Genomic DNA, 15574 nt, shown 5'->3' on the forward strand with positions numbered 1-15574 from the left:
TGAAGCCAAAATGCTTCTTCCAGCAAGGGAAACAACACTTTCACATTTCTAAACACCACCATCCCTTTTTTTATATATATGCTGCAGCTAACAGTAATACACATACCAGCTATGTGACAAGTCAGGATGCTGTTGAGAGAGCCCAGCAGATGAAAAAGGAGTTGCTTGATAAATTGGAAAAACTATCAGAAGATCTTCCTCCTAATACACTGGATGAACTTATAGATGAACTCGGTGGTCCTGAGAATGTGGCTGAGGTAGGTGCTGGATCTCAAGTAACTGTGTGGGAAGCAGACCTGTAGTTTGAGGTGTTATGGTTTGCAAACATAAGAGCAGGAATTGCTACAGAACATCCACATACCTTAACATGTTTAACATTAAATGCAATTAAATAAAGATTTGAGAAACCAAAACATAATTTTATAAAATAAAGCCTAGTGATGTTAATTCCAGTGCCTTTGCATTAATTGGCCTAGAGTCAAACTACCTTCCACTAATAACAGGTGTAGCAAACCTATTTTAGCCTGAGGATTACATTCCCTTCTGGGCAACTGTTAATGAGGACTCCCTGTCCACCCGCCTTTTCTTTCACTCTCTCTCTCTCTCTCTCTCTCTCTCTCTCTCTCTCATACCAACAACATGGCTGGTGACATTGTCAGTAAAGAAAGAAGGTATTGCCTTCAGTGATTAGAAGTCCAGAGTCTTGGATATCCTGAGCTTCAGATGATGATGCTTCCAAGTGGAAATATCAGACACTAATAGATAAGGAATTGAATGGAAGGCAAAAGTTATTGGGTAGAGAAGTAGACTTGAATGTCTTCGGCATGTAAGTGTTTTAGAAAGCCAGCACTACTGTCCTGGCTCCCCTGCTCCCCCTCTTTTGGCAAATAGGAAAAACCAAACAGTTGCAAAAGCAACCTTTTGTTCACAGGGAAGTTTTTTAACACAAGTTCTTCTGTGTCCCTTTAAAAATAACTCACTGGCTTCTGACCAGTCACTATTTCACCCCAAACCCACCAACCCCTCAGTTCTTACTTCCATTGGAGTGAGCCTTCAGGTGTTATCAGGACACATGAGGAGAGTAAGGGAACCAGAATTAATCTTAATCTAAGCATTTGTTAGGGCAAGTCAGGCTTTGGACACAAACTCTGCTAGAAATGGGCAGCATGTTTAATCATACAAGCTTTTTCTTGAGTGCATGTGAAATTGCTTGGAAGTATTTAATGGATTCCTAAAAGCACTATTTAGCATGCTAAAACAGGTCATTCTTCCCAAGATGACAGGTCGCAAAGGGAGAGTCGTGAGTAATGATGATGGCAGCATCTCTTACGAGTCCAGGTCTGAGCTAGATGTTCCTGTTGAAATCCTAAACATCACAGAGAAGCAAAGATTCATGGATGGAGATAAGGTAACTATTTTCTTTACATCAGTTCTCAAGGAAAGATTCATATAAAATAGATGGACAGATGTCAGGGAATTCTTGGCAGTATTTTGGTTGGGTCTGCACTACAGCCAAAATGGTCCTTGTCCTCTTCAGCAGCCTCAGCTTTTGTAGCTGGAGTCAGTCAGGGTCCTGCCCTCCCAGGACAGGTGGAAAAGGCCTGCAGGTCTTCCACGACTCAAAGCCAAGATGGTCTGTATCAAACAAGAGCAGAACAGTAACAGAAAACCTCTGACTCCGTTCTTGATAAAAGACTGTTAAAACAGTTACTTAAAACATTCAAAAGATTATTAAAGTTAATAGTAACTTAAGAGGTAAAATAGAGATATAACACATGTAACTTCTGTTTCATTAAAGGTGACTTGGAGATCCCTTCTGCATGCAAAGAATGTGATCTGCCTTTTGAATTACAGTCTCTTCCTACCAATTCAAACACATGATCACATCCTGTCCTTAGACATTTTAAAATTCAACCTTTCCATTCTTACTCTCTTAAAGAATATTGCCATCATTTCTGAAGCAGCCAGCTCTGGTATTTCATTGCAAGCAGATCGACGAGCCAAGAACCAGAGGCGAAGGGTGCATATGACTCTGGAGTTGCCCTGGAGTGCAGATAGGGCAATACAGCAGTTTGGTAAGCAGTTTTGTCTTGGCTTTACTTGGAAATGATGCTTCTTTGTCAGGCACATAATGTTGAGTTTGTATCATTTGCCGTAAGAGTTTTAGCAGAGTAGCCTATTTTTACAATGCTGCTAAACAGATGTGTGTAGGCTCTCAAATTACATAGTGTTCTGATATGCAAACTAGAGTTCAGTCTGCTAGGTTTTGCACAGTGCCAGAAGATAATGAAATCTGATAACACATTGATTGGTACATAATGGTAGGAGTCTTTGAACAGAGTTTTCTAGTTCTGTCTAGTTTGAGTTGTATTTCCATTGCTACAAAGACAAAACTACTGAACACAATTCAGTCTGTGTCTATGGAAGAAGTGACTTGCAAGGCAGTTAAGTATTCACTTCTAAAATAGTTTCCTTAAAAAGTAAAGTTTAAATTCTTGTTTCTTCACTTTGGGTATATCTGAGCCAAAATGTAGCTTCAAACTCAAGCAAGTTGAATCTTCATAGTTCAATAAAAATTGTTTGTTTACAAGGGTTAGTCCTCCTATTAGCTCCAAGCATAGAGTGATTCAAATTTGCTTAGGCCTGGTGTTGCCCACTCTGCAGAGAGTGGTCTTTCTTTCTTTCAAGTCAATACTATGTCTAGACTATTCTTGGCAATGAACATGGGGTTTGGACAAGTTCTGGTGTTTGTGGATTGTGTTCCCTTCTTGGTGTGTGTGGGGTCTTATCCCTCCAGTGTACATTTCCTAGGCCTGTTGTGCCTCATATGAACTGACTATGGGGTGTGGCCCTCATCTTGCTTCAGGCCAGGGGAGCTGATGTTTGTCCACAGACAGCTTTCTGAGTCATGTGGCCAGCATGACTAAACCGATTCTGGCACTACAGTACACCATGGCAGAAGCCAGAGCACATGGAAACGCCATTTACCTTCCTGCCGCAGCAGGACCGATTTACTACTTGCACTGGCATGCTTTCGAGCTGCTATTGTTGGCAGGAGGTGGAACAGAGCAACGGGGGCTCACCCTGTAGCACAGATTCAAACTGCTGACCTTCCAATCAGCAAGCCCAAAAGGCTCAGTGGCTGAGACCACAGCACCACCTGTGTCTGTGGTTGTATACTGAAAGGAGGAAATGATAGCAGTTAGCAAGCTATTGGCTATTCCTGATTTTCACAGAGGAAGCTTTTTTTCTTGGCAGGCCTGTGTGGCTGTTGAATTTTAAAATTTTTGATCAGCTGCTCAATTTATTATATGTATTGTTGGTTTCATAGTGTTTTCTATTCTGCTGTTATACCCCACCCTGGTATTTTATGATGTGGCAGTAAAGAAATGTTTTTATAATCATAAAATAAACCTCTTATTAATTTGTGAGGAACAACAGAATTCCCTGGAAAACAGTTTGAGATGGTTAATTGAATCATTTGTTTATTTTATTATTGTGAAGAACATGGCCTCCAAATATACCTCTGTTTTCCTGTCCAGTATTTTTGAGAATGGGTGGCTGATGCTGGATGACTTGAGTGAACGAAACCTCGTTTTCTTCCTATCCAGGCCGAACTCACAGGTCCAACCAAGTGACCGCACCAGAATATGTCTTCCTAATATCTGAACTGGCTGGAGAACAAAGATTTGCGTCAATAGTTGCCAAACGCCTGGAGAGCTTGGTAAGCAGATTGTTGGGTGTAGCTTTGACTAGGAAATTCACTGCAAGCGAGCAGATTTTGATTAAAGACACAGAAACTTGAAAACACATTTCTCAATTATACCAGGTTCTCTTAAAGTTAAAAACAAAGCAGAAAACATCTAAGATTCTGTGGTCTAGAGAGTGGCTCTCGTATCTCAAATTGTGTGGGGTAGGGGTTCATAGGGGGATTTAAGCAGTTCCCAATTTATGTTAATATGTTGGAGACTCAATACAAATCATTGGGTGGATGCAGGATGGGGAATCTGGCCCACCAGATGTTGCTGGACTATAACTCACATCATCTCCAATTGCTGGCTTTGCTGGGAGAAGCTGGTGGGAGATGGAGTCTAGCATCTTCTACAGGGCAACAGGTTTCCTATCCCCAGTATAGATTGTACTTTACTCTGCAGAATGAACAGGATCTGTCTTGTGGACATGATCAGGTGCTCAAAATGTACCTCTTATCAGTGAGAGGTAGATGATGAAGGGCTCTGTGTGGGAGACAGGGTAGCAAAGATCCCCCAGGGTGGGAGTCTGGGGGAAGAAACAGAAATTCCCAGGTGGGAGCTGGGAAGGTCTACCTTTTTGTATATGGTTAAAGGACGTGATACAGTTGTGATAGAGGGCTTTTATATCTCCCCCCCCCCTGCCGTTTTATTTTTATTTTTTTCTTATTTTGGCTTTTCTGTATCTTTTTCTTTTTCTTTTATTAGTTTGGCTTTTATTGTATCTTATGTTGAAAACTTTCAATAAAAATATTTAACGAAGAAACAACAACCCATCTTTATTGGCTATGGTCATACAAGTCACTAACTGATGAGCCTTATTCTCTGACATACTTTTGGCTTCTTATGCCAACTTTTTGTAATATCTTCCATACTCCTGGATGATTAAATTCTTAATCAAGTGGGCAAAATGTACCTCTCATCGAACAAAATTGCACTACCTTTGTTATGTGCTGAGGCACAAGCAAATTGGGTTGGATCCAGAAATAAGCATATCAAAGGGGGCTGGTGGAAACAGAATTTTCCACCCCCTCCTCAAGAGTCAGCTTCCATGAGTGAGAGTTCTGCTGGAAGAAGGCACCTCTATCTGATTTTGAGAGTTCTCTTTGTCTCCTGCACTGCAGTCCTCTCCAGTCAACAGGTCCTGACCCTCAGAGAGGAAGGGTTGGAGACTGCAAGAGGGAGGAGGGAGTGGGAAAGTCCATTTCCACCAGCCTCTTCATTGTGCTTATCTCTGGATCCAGGCTGTTGGCTTCAGATGATAGGCATTCTTCAGCGGATAACTGAAATAATGGTGAATAAAGATGTGTTAAGCATTTAGGAGATGATATATTATAAAAACAAATTATTGTCTCTTGATAGGGAGCTCTCACTCATGGCGACCGAAGAGCAACAGAAACCAGAGACCTCAGCAGGTTTAACTTCGACAACAAGGTAAGCGAGACACCTTTTGGATAAAGCCTTGACACTTAAAAAACAATAGGCTGTTATTTTTTGGGGGGGTGTTTCTTTGCATCATTATCCTTTCCCCTTTTGGGGTTATAGACTCTGGAACTTCCCCAGCCATCCTGGGCAGCTTACAGCACATATAAAAACATAGTAAAAACATCAAACATTAAAAAACTGCCTGTATAAATTGGCCAGATTTTGGATGTGAAAGGCAAGTGTCCTAACTTTGGTAGGGGAGAAACATAATACTTTTAAAAGAAGGGTGTTTGTATTTTATGGTGGGTACAATAGTTTTTCCCCACTCTCATTAACAGTATGGCCGAAATGCATTGGAAATAGTGATGAAGTCCATTGTGAACTTAGACTCGCCGTTGGTGTCTCCACCTGCTGACTATCCAGGAGAATTCTTTAAAGGTATATGAATTTTTTGAAAAAATACTGCAGTGATAATCACGTTTATCAGTGAAGGGAAACAATTTAATAGAATGAATTAAAATTATGTACTCTAATTGTTTGGTGAGACTATATGTACCTTTTCCTAACAACTAAATTCAACAGTTCCTTTTGAAATTGCATGATCTGTTTTCAGAACTTGGATCTGAGAGTACAAATGGTTTGGGTTATTTATGGTTTGGGTTAATTATGGCATTCCAGCTACGGAATCGTTGGGCCTTTGGTTAGTAGATAACAGCACCTCTTTGTACTGCCATATGACCTCTCTTGCACATTGAATGAGATGTGTTAATTTTTAGGGGAGGGAAACCACCAAAGGTTTGGTTACATTTCACAAATACTGATGGTACTTAAATTACCTTAGTAAACTAGTAAACAGTAAGAATGGAACCCATGACAGCTTCCCTTTGTTCTTCCTAGATGTCCGTCAGGGTTTAATAGGTGTGGGCCTAATAAATGTAGAAGACCGGTCGGGAATTCTCACGCTTGACAAAGGTACTTGCTCCTTTTTAATGTCTATGTAACTGACTTAAAAAAAAAAATTCTGTAATGGCCTTGTAAGTCAACAGCAAAATTTGAAAGGGTTGTTTTCTATGAGTAGACCCATTGAAATTAATACATGACTAACTTTGGTCCATTCATTTCAGTGGGTCTACTCTAAGCAGAACTTGGCTGGATACAGGCCGAAGTCTTCAAGTGTGAATATACAAAGCAAAGCTACGGTTTCAGATAACACAGTGATCTGAAATTGGTAGTGTGCTTTTGAAGTCCTTTATGGCTCTAAAGACGGAAGCCAGCCTGTCTCTTTCCCTCTGCCTCACTGACCTAATACAGAAGGGGGCTTGGGAGGGGGAGAAGAACAACTTAATGCAGCTTTTATGGTTAGATTTGAGGTTGGTGGGGTGGAAAGAAACTGCTCAGACAGAGTTCAGGAAGAGTGTGTACCTCATACAGTTGCCTATATCCTTGCTCATAAAATAATCTAGAATGCCTAGTATAACTAAGGAAGAAATACTACAGAGTGCAGATAACTTACTGAGCTAGAAAAGTGGGCAGCTGGTGCCTACACAAGGGGCTTATAGGGATACGTTAGCTATGAGCTCCATCTGCATCTACATAATGCAGTTGGTAACCTTATGATGAGCCATGAGACAGTGGAGTAGGTGCCAGACAGATCTGCCTCTTCAGAGAATTGGAGAATACCCATAAATGTATTCTGTATGTCTCTGAACTTTAAGGGAGATTGTTTCATGATTTGTCTTATAGTTAACCAATCCATTTATGTAGGATCTTGGTTGCATTCATTGTGGGTGGATGACTTGCATTTATAGAGAGAGTGGGGCTGTGTGTACTGTGTGCTTCAAAAAATAAATTATTTTCCAAGACAGCTAACTTCATCAACTAGTTTTAATTATACAAATCGAGGAGATTTGTATTCCATCTTTTCTCCTGTTGTGCACAATTCTGGTTTTACTAGCAGAGGTGCTTGTAGATAAAGTTGAGCCAAAGAGCTATGGAGAATGCTGCCGTGCTCCCTGCAGCTACGGGAAATGTTGAAAACAGGAGCTGAATTTGGTACCCAATAAAACACACTGCAGGTGTTTTGTGCTTCTGTGGAATTGTGGCATGACCCTGCAAAGAATTGGCCAGTGGAGACTCCTCCTTGTTCTTGTGGCCCTTCAGATGTTGCCAAACTATGGCTCCCATTGTCTTTGACTGTTGACCATTCTGGCTATGGCTGATGGGAGCTGGGAGTCCCAAAAACATCCATAAGGCCATAGGTTCCTGCCTTCTGTTTAGACTGCCAGGATAGTGCTTTTCCACTGATAAAACAAAGATGAAATAAAATGCTGTGTTTCTCCCCCCGTCCCTCAAAATAATCTGGTTTAAAGTGTTTTATCTCCTCTTGTTCTAGATTACAACAATATAGGGAAATTTCTAAACCGGATTCTGGGTATGGAAGTGCATCAGCAGAATGCTTTATTCCAGTATTTCTCAGACACGTTAAATGCAGTAATACAGAATGCTAAAAAGAATGGAAGATATGACATGGGCATTTTAGGTAAGAGCATGAGTTCGTTCGCACAACCTGCTATGCCAGGCTTTTTTCAGAGCCCACTTTCTTCCACTGCTAGTAATAGAGGCAGATGGAAACCAGCCACCATCTCTTTCAGCCTCTCCAAGAATGAGATGGTGCCTTGAACGGATAGGAAGTGCTCCATGGTTTTAGTAGCAGCAAGAGCCAAACAACTGAAGTTCTTCCGACCTGCTTCCTTGATTAGTCCCCCGTTTGAGCTCTCTGTCTTTCTGCCATTCCGGCATCGCATGCACAGTCACTGTTTCTTGTGCTGTTCTGTAATGCTTACTGAGGATTGCAGTGCCCCAGATGCCTAGCCTCTATCTCATGTCTCTACAGCACTGCTCGTGTATTTCTTGTGATGGCAAGGCAGGCAGGCTTGTGTAATGCTGCTTTTATGTGCCATGCTGCCTTATTTTCTTCAGAAATGTCTCAGAGAGTGATATGCTGCCACAGTAGAGGAGGCTGTTCAGAGACTGGTGATTCCTCCACCCAGGAATCATTGCAGACTTTTGTTCTTCTCTATGTCCTGTACTCATATGTACCTTGTGACTCTCTTTCTTGAAGATCTGGGTTCAGGAGATGAGAAAGTGAGGAAGGCAGATGCTAAAAAATTCCTCACACCAGGATATTCTACCTCAGGACATGTTGAATTGTATACTGTAAGTTTCTTGGTTAATTGTTCACCTTTGCATGAGCCACTGACATTTTTTGTTGACTCTCAAATGGTAAAACTTCCTGCTAAGTACCCTCTGACTTTTAATGTATTTTCTAGATAAGCGTGGAGAGAGGGATGTCTTGGGAAGAAGCAACTAAGATTTGGGCTGAACAAACTGGACCAGAAGATGGATTTTATTTATCACTTCAGGTGAGATTGTTCTCTGCAAACTTCCACCCAAAAGCATGTTAACTTCATTGGACATTAGTATATCTTGTGTGTAATAAAAGAAAAAAAAGAAAGGTAAAAAAAGGAGCGGGTGGATGCTGTGTTCTAAACCACTGAGCCTCTTGGGCTTGCTGATCAGAAGGTCGGCAGTCCAAATCCCTTCAACTGGGTGAGCTCCCGTTACTCCGTCCCAGCTTCTGCCAGCCTAGCAGTTCAAAAGCACACTAGTGCTAGTAGATAAATGGGTACCACTGCGACGGGAAGGTAAACACCATTGCTGTGCGCTCTGGCTTCCGTCACGGTGTTCCATTGTGCCAGAAGCAGTTTAGTCCTGCTGGCCACATGACCCGGAAAGCTGTCTGTGAACAAACGCCAGCTCTCTTGGCCTGAAAGCGAGATGAGTGCCCCAACCCCATATTCACCTTTGACTGGACTTAACCATCCAGGGGTCCTTTACCTTTTACCTTCTTACAAACCTAATAATTTCTTAAGGTAATAAAGAAATAATACTTGACATTTATGTATCTTTAAGCATTTGAAGCACTGTGTACTCAGTATTTCAGGTGGGAGCCTGAGATTGAGAGTATGGTGGCAAAAGATGGCTTTTCCTGGAATAGCAGCCCCCTCAGACCAGATCTGGGAGCAGAGCTGAGGTTTGGGTCAGAAGGACAGAACTACTCTTGCATGTGCCATAAAGCTGCCTCCTTGAAATTTTTGTTGCCTCCTTAACTTCATCCAACAGTTTCTTTTCTTCTTCTTCTGGGGAGTGCAGTGTGATTTATTGACTGCTACCACAACGTGTGTGTAAACAAGCCACCAACTCTGCTTCTGTATAAAACAAATTTTGTTTTGCGTTTAGGGATGTGTTTCACCATCGACAGGACTGTTTTATTTTCTTTCTCTTTTCCTTTTAAAATTTTTTTATTTATACTTTTCAAGTTTATACATTTCACTAATTTTATACATTTCACTAATTTTACAATCATTTTAACATTTCAAAACTGACTTTCTTGCCCCTTTCTGCGGCTCCTTAAATTTATTTTTAATATTTTCTGTGTATCCAAATTAACCTAATTTGCTCATTTATTCATCGTCTTTAAATATATACTCTTATGAAACCAGGTAATTACAATACTCGTGCCAATGATTTTATCTGTTTACAATTTATCTATAAATGTTCAATAAACCATTTCCACTTTTTTAATAAAAAGTTTGTTATCTTGATTTCTTATTCTTCTGGTAAGTTTTGCTTCATCCAACACATTCTAAACCTGGTCTGTCTTTAAATAAATGTTAAATCCTGACAGTATCTTAAGTAATGCACACTGCATTTTCACAGTATTCCCCCCCTTTTTTCTTCTTCTTCTTCCAGATACGAAACAATAAGAAAACTGCCATCCTGGTGAAAGAAGTGAATCCCAAAAAGAAGCTTTTTCTAGTATATAGACCAAATACTGGAAAACAATTGAAATTGGAGACGTATGCAGAAATAAAGAAAAAATATAAAAAGGTTACTTGCTTTTTGAAAACAAATTTAACTATAACATGTGGAAAACATTAAAATACCACATATGTATTAAACCTATAATCTTGCGGAGGGGAGAAACAAAGTATGCATGGATATCATGCATGAATACCCTTAATATGCATTCATTACATTAAAAATACACAGATCCTAGATGTAAAGAGTAGTTTGTTCACATGACCCATAATTTGTGCACATGCCCCACCCCTGCTGCTTGCCTCTTCTCACCTGGGCTGCCCTCTCACACACTGGCTAACTCCCATCTTACTTACTTCCTACACAAGTAAAGCATGCCTAGGATTGCAGCCATAGTCAAATGAGATGACCTTGTGGAAATACTTGGGTGCTGAATAGTTGGTATTGCAACTAAATTAGGCATAATGACAAACCATAATTTTGGTGTTAAATAGTCCTCTTCTGCAGGGCCTTCTGTTCACATGTAGCATCCTCACTCCCTCCCCCTGGCAAAATAAAAATAAAAATGATTCTTGTTCCAAATCAGAGTCGGCCAGTTCTTTCAAACAAGCAAACTCTGATTTGTGCTTTTCTGCAAACCATAGATCACACCTTCAGACCACTGTTGAGCTATGGTATTCTATCAGTAAAGACTGGGGGCTGCATGGGCAGGAAGAGCAAGTGAGCCTGAGGTGTCCTGGGATTCTTCTCATCCATGTACCATGAGAGCATGGTTTGGCCTTGCATCTGAATGGGACCTGTAAAGTTACTCTTAGTCTTGGAAATCAAGAAGCCAAATCTGGCTGTAATAAATAGGTAATATCTAATTTATTTCATTTTCAGGTTCCTTCTGACGATGCTGTGGCCCACTGGCTAGAGCAGTACACGTCATCAGCAGACACTTGCACCCATGCTTACTGGTGAGTTCTTGAAATGCTGCGGTACAAAATGCCTAGTGTGGTGTGCTGGGCTTTTCTGAGAAAAGAAACTTCGCATGGGAGCATATTTAGTGAAAGCTTCACCAAAGCGTTGCATTGGCAGCTTTTCCACAAGAAATATTGAGCCTGAGATTTGTGCTAGTTCTAACTAGGCTTGAGGAACCTTCTTTGTTAAGAACTAACTTTATCCTCTATTCTTGTCTGACTTGTGTGCTTGAGCAGCTCATCCTAGTCTATTGTGTGGCAATAATTTGTTATGTAAAATCAAAGCGTTATTCAGAAAATATAGTGGGACATCAGTATCCTTGTGTGTTGCTTTTCATTAAAAATTGTGTATGTGTATCTATCTTGTAAGTATTCCTCCTCCCCTTCCTTTTTCAGGAGAGGCAACTGCAAAAAAGCAGGCCTGGGCCTGGTTTGTGAAGTTGGCCTGCGCTGTCGGACGTACTATGTCCTGTGTGGTTCAGTCCTAAGTGTCTGGACAAAGGTAGAAGGAGTTCTAGCCTCAGTAAGCGGTACAAATGTTAAAATGCAGATCGTTCGGCTACGGACGGAGGATGGACAGAGGATTGTAGGCAAGTCTGATAATTTGTCGTTACCTTTTGGTCCATGTGGCAGTCTAACTCCTGAAGTCTCTCTAACCTTAAAAAGTGTACAACTAGTTTTGTGTATTGTTGGTTTCTTGGAATTTTGCATTTTATTTTATTTTATTTTTCCCTCCAAGGATACATTATTGAATCTGCAGCATGTTTCTTTAGTGTCTTACATTGAGGAGCAAAGGGCCTGCATTTCATAGCCCAAGCAAAAGTAGGCCTAAAAAGACTGATGAGAGCATTTTCAGGATATTGTCAGAGAGAACAGCTGGCCGTGAATTACAAGAAAACCAAAGTCATGGTTTTCTCAAGAAACTATAGGACCCATAGATGGCGCATAGACAACCAGCTAATTGAACAGGTCAAAGTTTTCAGATATCTTGGCCTTATTTCCCAGTCTATGGGGTCATGGGGAGCACACCAGAAATGCAAAATTATGAGACGCATTTTCTACACAAAAGGTGGTAAACCTATACCATCAGTCCTGGAAGTGCTCCAAAGCTAAACCACTAGCACAGTTGTTATATGGGGCTCAGATTTGGACAGGCACTCACCTTGGATCTATGAAAGCTGTCCAATCAAAGTTCGTAAGGCAAATTTTCTGTGTACCACCGAGTCCCAAATGCATCATTGTGCCTAGAGGCTAATCTTCCCTCAGTAGAATTACGGATCTGGCGTAGGACACTTAACTATTGGCTTCGCCTAAACTTAAATCGCCCTGGTCTAATATCCCTAGCGCTGCAAAATTGTCACAAGAGCGCCTGGACTAAAATTGTCTATCAAAAACTTCACTCTTGTGGTTTATAACCACAACAGCTACTCACTTTGGGTTTTAGTAAAGCAAACAGTCTAATTTGTTAGTGCCTACATGATATTGAGCGTCAGAAAAACTTGGCCACAATAAGGAAATTTTGCCCATGGTATGACTATTTTCCACCGTCCCATTTTGACTCTCTGGCACCCTGTCTGAATAACCTAGAAATTCTAAAATGTAGACACGCTTTTACTCTCGCTTCCACACGAAAAACACTTATGTCCCTGTGGAGATGGCAGTATTGAATCGGTGGCACATGCCTTTCTGGCTTGCACTCTTTATAAAGACTTGAGGAATGAGGTTATCAACCCCCTTTTATTGTCCATTCCGGGTCGCCTAACCACTGCCACAGTGTCCTTTCTCTTGGCAGATCAAGATGAGCAAAGGTTGCAAGGTTTTTAGCTGGGGCAATCAGAATAAGACCCACTATTTGACTATTGATTCAAAACCCTAAAATGTATTTTATATAATTGACTTTTTATTTCTATTCTTTGTATATTGTATTGTTGTCTTATTGCTATGGCCAATGGCTGACGTAAATAAAGCATTCATTCATTCATTCATAGTTGAAAAGGTGGAGGGATGGGTGTACAGGGCTCACCACAAGCCCTTGTTCATGCTTAAAGTAACCTTTTCTAATCAGGCCTCTATCCCCTAAATGAGGTAAAAAGGGAGGAGGAGTGGTCAGACGGCATTTCTTGTGGCCAAATTCTACTTAAAGAAGGACAATATCCCAGATGCATGGAGAACTTACCTGTTTCCTTAATATCTATGGTAGCAGCTAGTATCCCTGTGTGTGCACAGTATATGGGATTGGACATCAATAGCCACCATAAATCCACAAAGCTGGTGATTGTCCTCAAGAGTAAAAGATTTTAGGTGGTCAGTTAATTGAGGTCCACTCACTGCCTTGGAGTCAAGAAGGATACTGTAGGTTGCTTCCAAGCAGCATGAATGTCTGTGAAATAAGACCCAATCTTTTCTGTTGCAGGCTTGATCATTCCCGCAAATTGTGTGTCTCCCCTTGTAAACCTCCTTTCGACATCAGACCAGTCACAACAGCTTGCAGTGCAACAGCAACAAATATGGCAACAGCATCACCCACAGAGCATTACCAACTTCAACAATGCATAAGAAAAGAGAGTCTTTGGTATTTGGCTGTACAAGCGTATCATTGCATTTTTAAAAAATATCAGGGACAGATTCCAAAGAAATAACTTTCAGTTCCATCATGCTCTCTTAGAACTGTGCAGAAGTGGAGAGACACCTGAAGGGTGGTCAAACTGAAAGCCAAACATTGTTTCACAGTGGTCCATGTGTCCTTTTTTTACCCCCCCCCCCCAATGCTCTTTATAGAGCTGCTTCTTTTTACAAAAAATGTTTGTCCTACTTAAGCTACAAACCATGACTTTTTGTTTTTGAAGAGGCTTGAAAATTCCCAACCAACCTATCCATTCACCTTGTCATACAGTGCTCAGGGTTTAATGCAGTACATCGGTGCCATTGCTGCAGGAGAGGTCCTCAGATGCATGTATTTTGAGTTCATATTGTAGAGATGATATATATAATTGTGGCAACACAGGTCTCAATAAAAAAGTACATTTATTTAAAAAGCAGCATGAAAATTTAAAAGTTTGCAAACCACACATTCAAGTTTGTTCCCCATTTTTGTTTGGGCTGTGCATGTCTTTGGATTAGGCATGAGCAGGATCTCCTACACAAAAAGTCAACGTGGAAAAGGAAGAGAGAGACAATCTCAGTACAGCATTGAGGATTGCATTTTAAGAAAAAGGCCCAGCAATTGCATTTTCTGGCTTTCTTCTAGAGGTTATATATTTGAATCTGCAACATGTTTGTGTGCGTGTGTGATGAAAACATCTTAAATTTTTAAAGTTCCTTTTTTAAAATGTGTTGATGGTGTTCCTAATTGTGTGCTGCAAGAATGGCTTTAAAAAAGCCTGATTTATTTTCTTTTTTCTTTCCTTCTCAAATGTTTCCTTTATCCAGTGAGGTTTTTAGGAAACACAAGTGCAAATTTACTTCCATTTCACATTACAGCCCTTTTAAAAAAAGTTTTCGTTTTTTGTTACTCAATACTTGAGCTGTAAATTAGACATGGGGGGGGAGGGGGGCAGCAGCACGTGGGGGTTCCGATGTGTATGCTGGGTTGATTTTTTCCCCGTTGCCCCGTAACTTGAATACTTTTGTTTATGTTGTAAGACATTGTAGAGTTTATCCTGGAGCTGTTTAAAATTGTAAATGTACAAAATGTGAATAGTCACTTATCTAAAAAATATGGGTAAGTTTTGTTTTGCCTATAATAGTAGATGTTTATAAAGAAAGTGAAGGACAATGTTTGTCATTTTTCTTCTTGCTTGCACAGGTTGCACTATTGAAAATTTGAGATTGTATAAACCTGTCCACAGAACTGCAAGATACCAAAATCTTGTAGGTGTCAAATAAATAAAAAAAGCTATTGTTCTAACAAGCAACGAGTCCTGTGTTTTTCATCAGTCTGTCGCAATTCTCAGAACATTTTAGTGATTGAGTCATGGGTTAAGTTCACACCAGAAGGAAGCAGGTGGCGCTGTGGTCTAAACCACTGAGGTTTGCCAATCGACTGTCTCGACCGGCGGTTCAAATTGTGTGACCTGTCCCAGTTCCTGCCAACCTAGCAGTTCAAAAGCATACCAGTGCGAGTAGATAAACAGGTACTGTGGCAGCGGGAAGGTTTCCGTGCACTCTGGCTTCCGTCACAGTGTTCCTTTCTCCTAGAAGCAGTTCAGCCGCATGACCCAGAAACCTGTCTGCAGAGAAACGCCGGCTCCCTCGGCCTGAAGCAAGATGAGCACCACACCCCATGGTCACCTTTGACTGGACTTAACCATCCAGGGGTCCTTTACCATATTTTTTAACCTAAGTTCACACCACTAACTCCCAAACACTGCCTGGATTCATGAGCATGTCTCAATTACTCAGGATTAAATAATTTAAGGCACTTGTGAACCCATGCAAAGGAGGAGGTGGCCCGTTTATCACTGATTTACCACAGTACTTGCCTCTTCTTCATTAACCTGCATTGGGTGTGGTTGAATCAACCATTCTCAGCATAGTGGCATTTAAAAAAGGTAAAGG

At 40.8% G+C, this 15574-nt stretch overlaps 1 protein-coding gene across 1 annotated transcript in view; it reads left to right on the top strand.

The window, feature by feature from the left end:
* The window catches only part of SBNO1 (strawberry notch homolog 1), a 39064-nt gene extending 24137 nt beyond the window's left edge, over positions 1-14927 (top strand). The window contains exons 19-32 of the mRNA XM_083476380.1: positions 88-257; positions 1277-1408; positions 1940-2075; positions 3612-3724; positions 5112-5183; positions 5513-5612; positions 6072-6146; positions 7567-7713; positions 8296-8390; positions 8504-8596; positions 9987-10124; positions 10938-11014; positions 11414-11607; positions 13431-14927. Coding sequence (XP_083332506.1) covers positions 88-257; positions 1277-1408; positions 1940-2075; positions 3612-3724; positions 5112-5183; positions 5513-5612; positions 6072-6146; positions 7567-7713; positions 8296-8390; positions 8504-8596; positions 9987-10124; positions 10938-11014; positions 11414-11607; positions 13431-13573 — 1685 coding nt within the window. The 3' untranslated portion in view covers positions 13574-14927. The remainder of the gene's footprint in view (positions 1-87; positions 258-1276; positions 1409-1939; positions 2076-3611; positions 3725-5111; positions 5184-5512; positions 5613-6071; positions 6147-7566; positions 7714-8295; positions 8391-8503; positions 8597-9986; positions 10125-10937; positions 11015-11413; positions 11608-13430) is intronic.
* The last annotated feature ends 647 nt before the right edge of the window (positions 14928-15574 follow it).

This window comes from Podarcis liolepis (assembly GCF_965112155.1).
Source record: "Podarcis liolepis genome assembly, chromosome: 15".
Taxonomy (NCBI): Eukaryota; Metazoa; Chordata; class Lepidosauria; order Squamata; family Lacertidae; genus Podarcis; species Podarcis liolepis.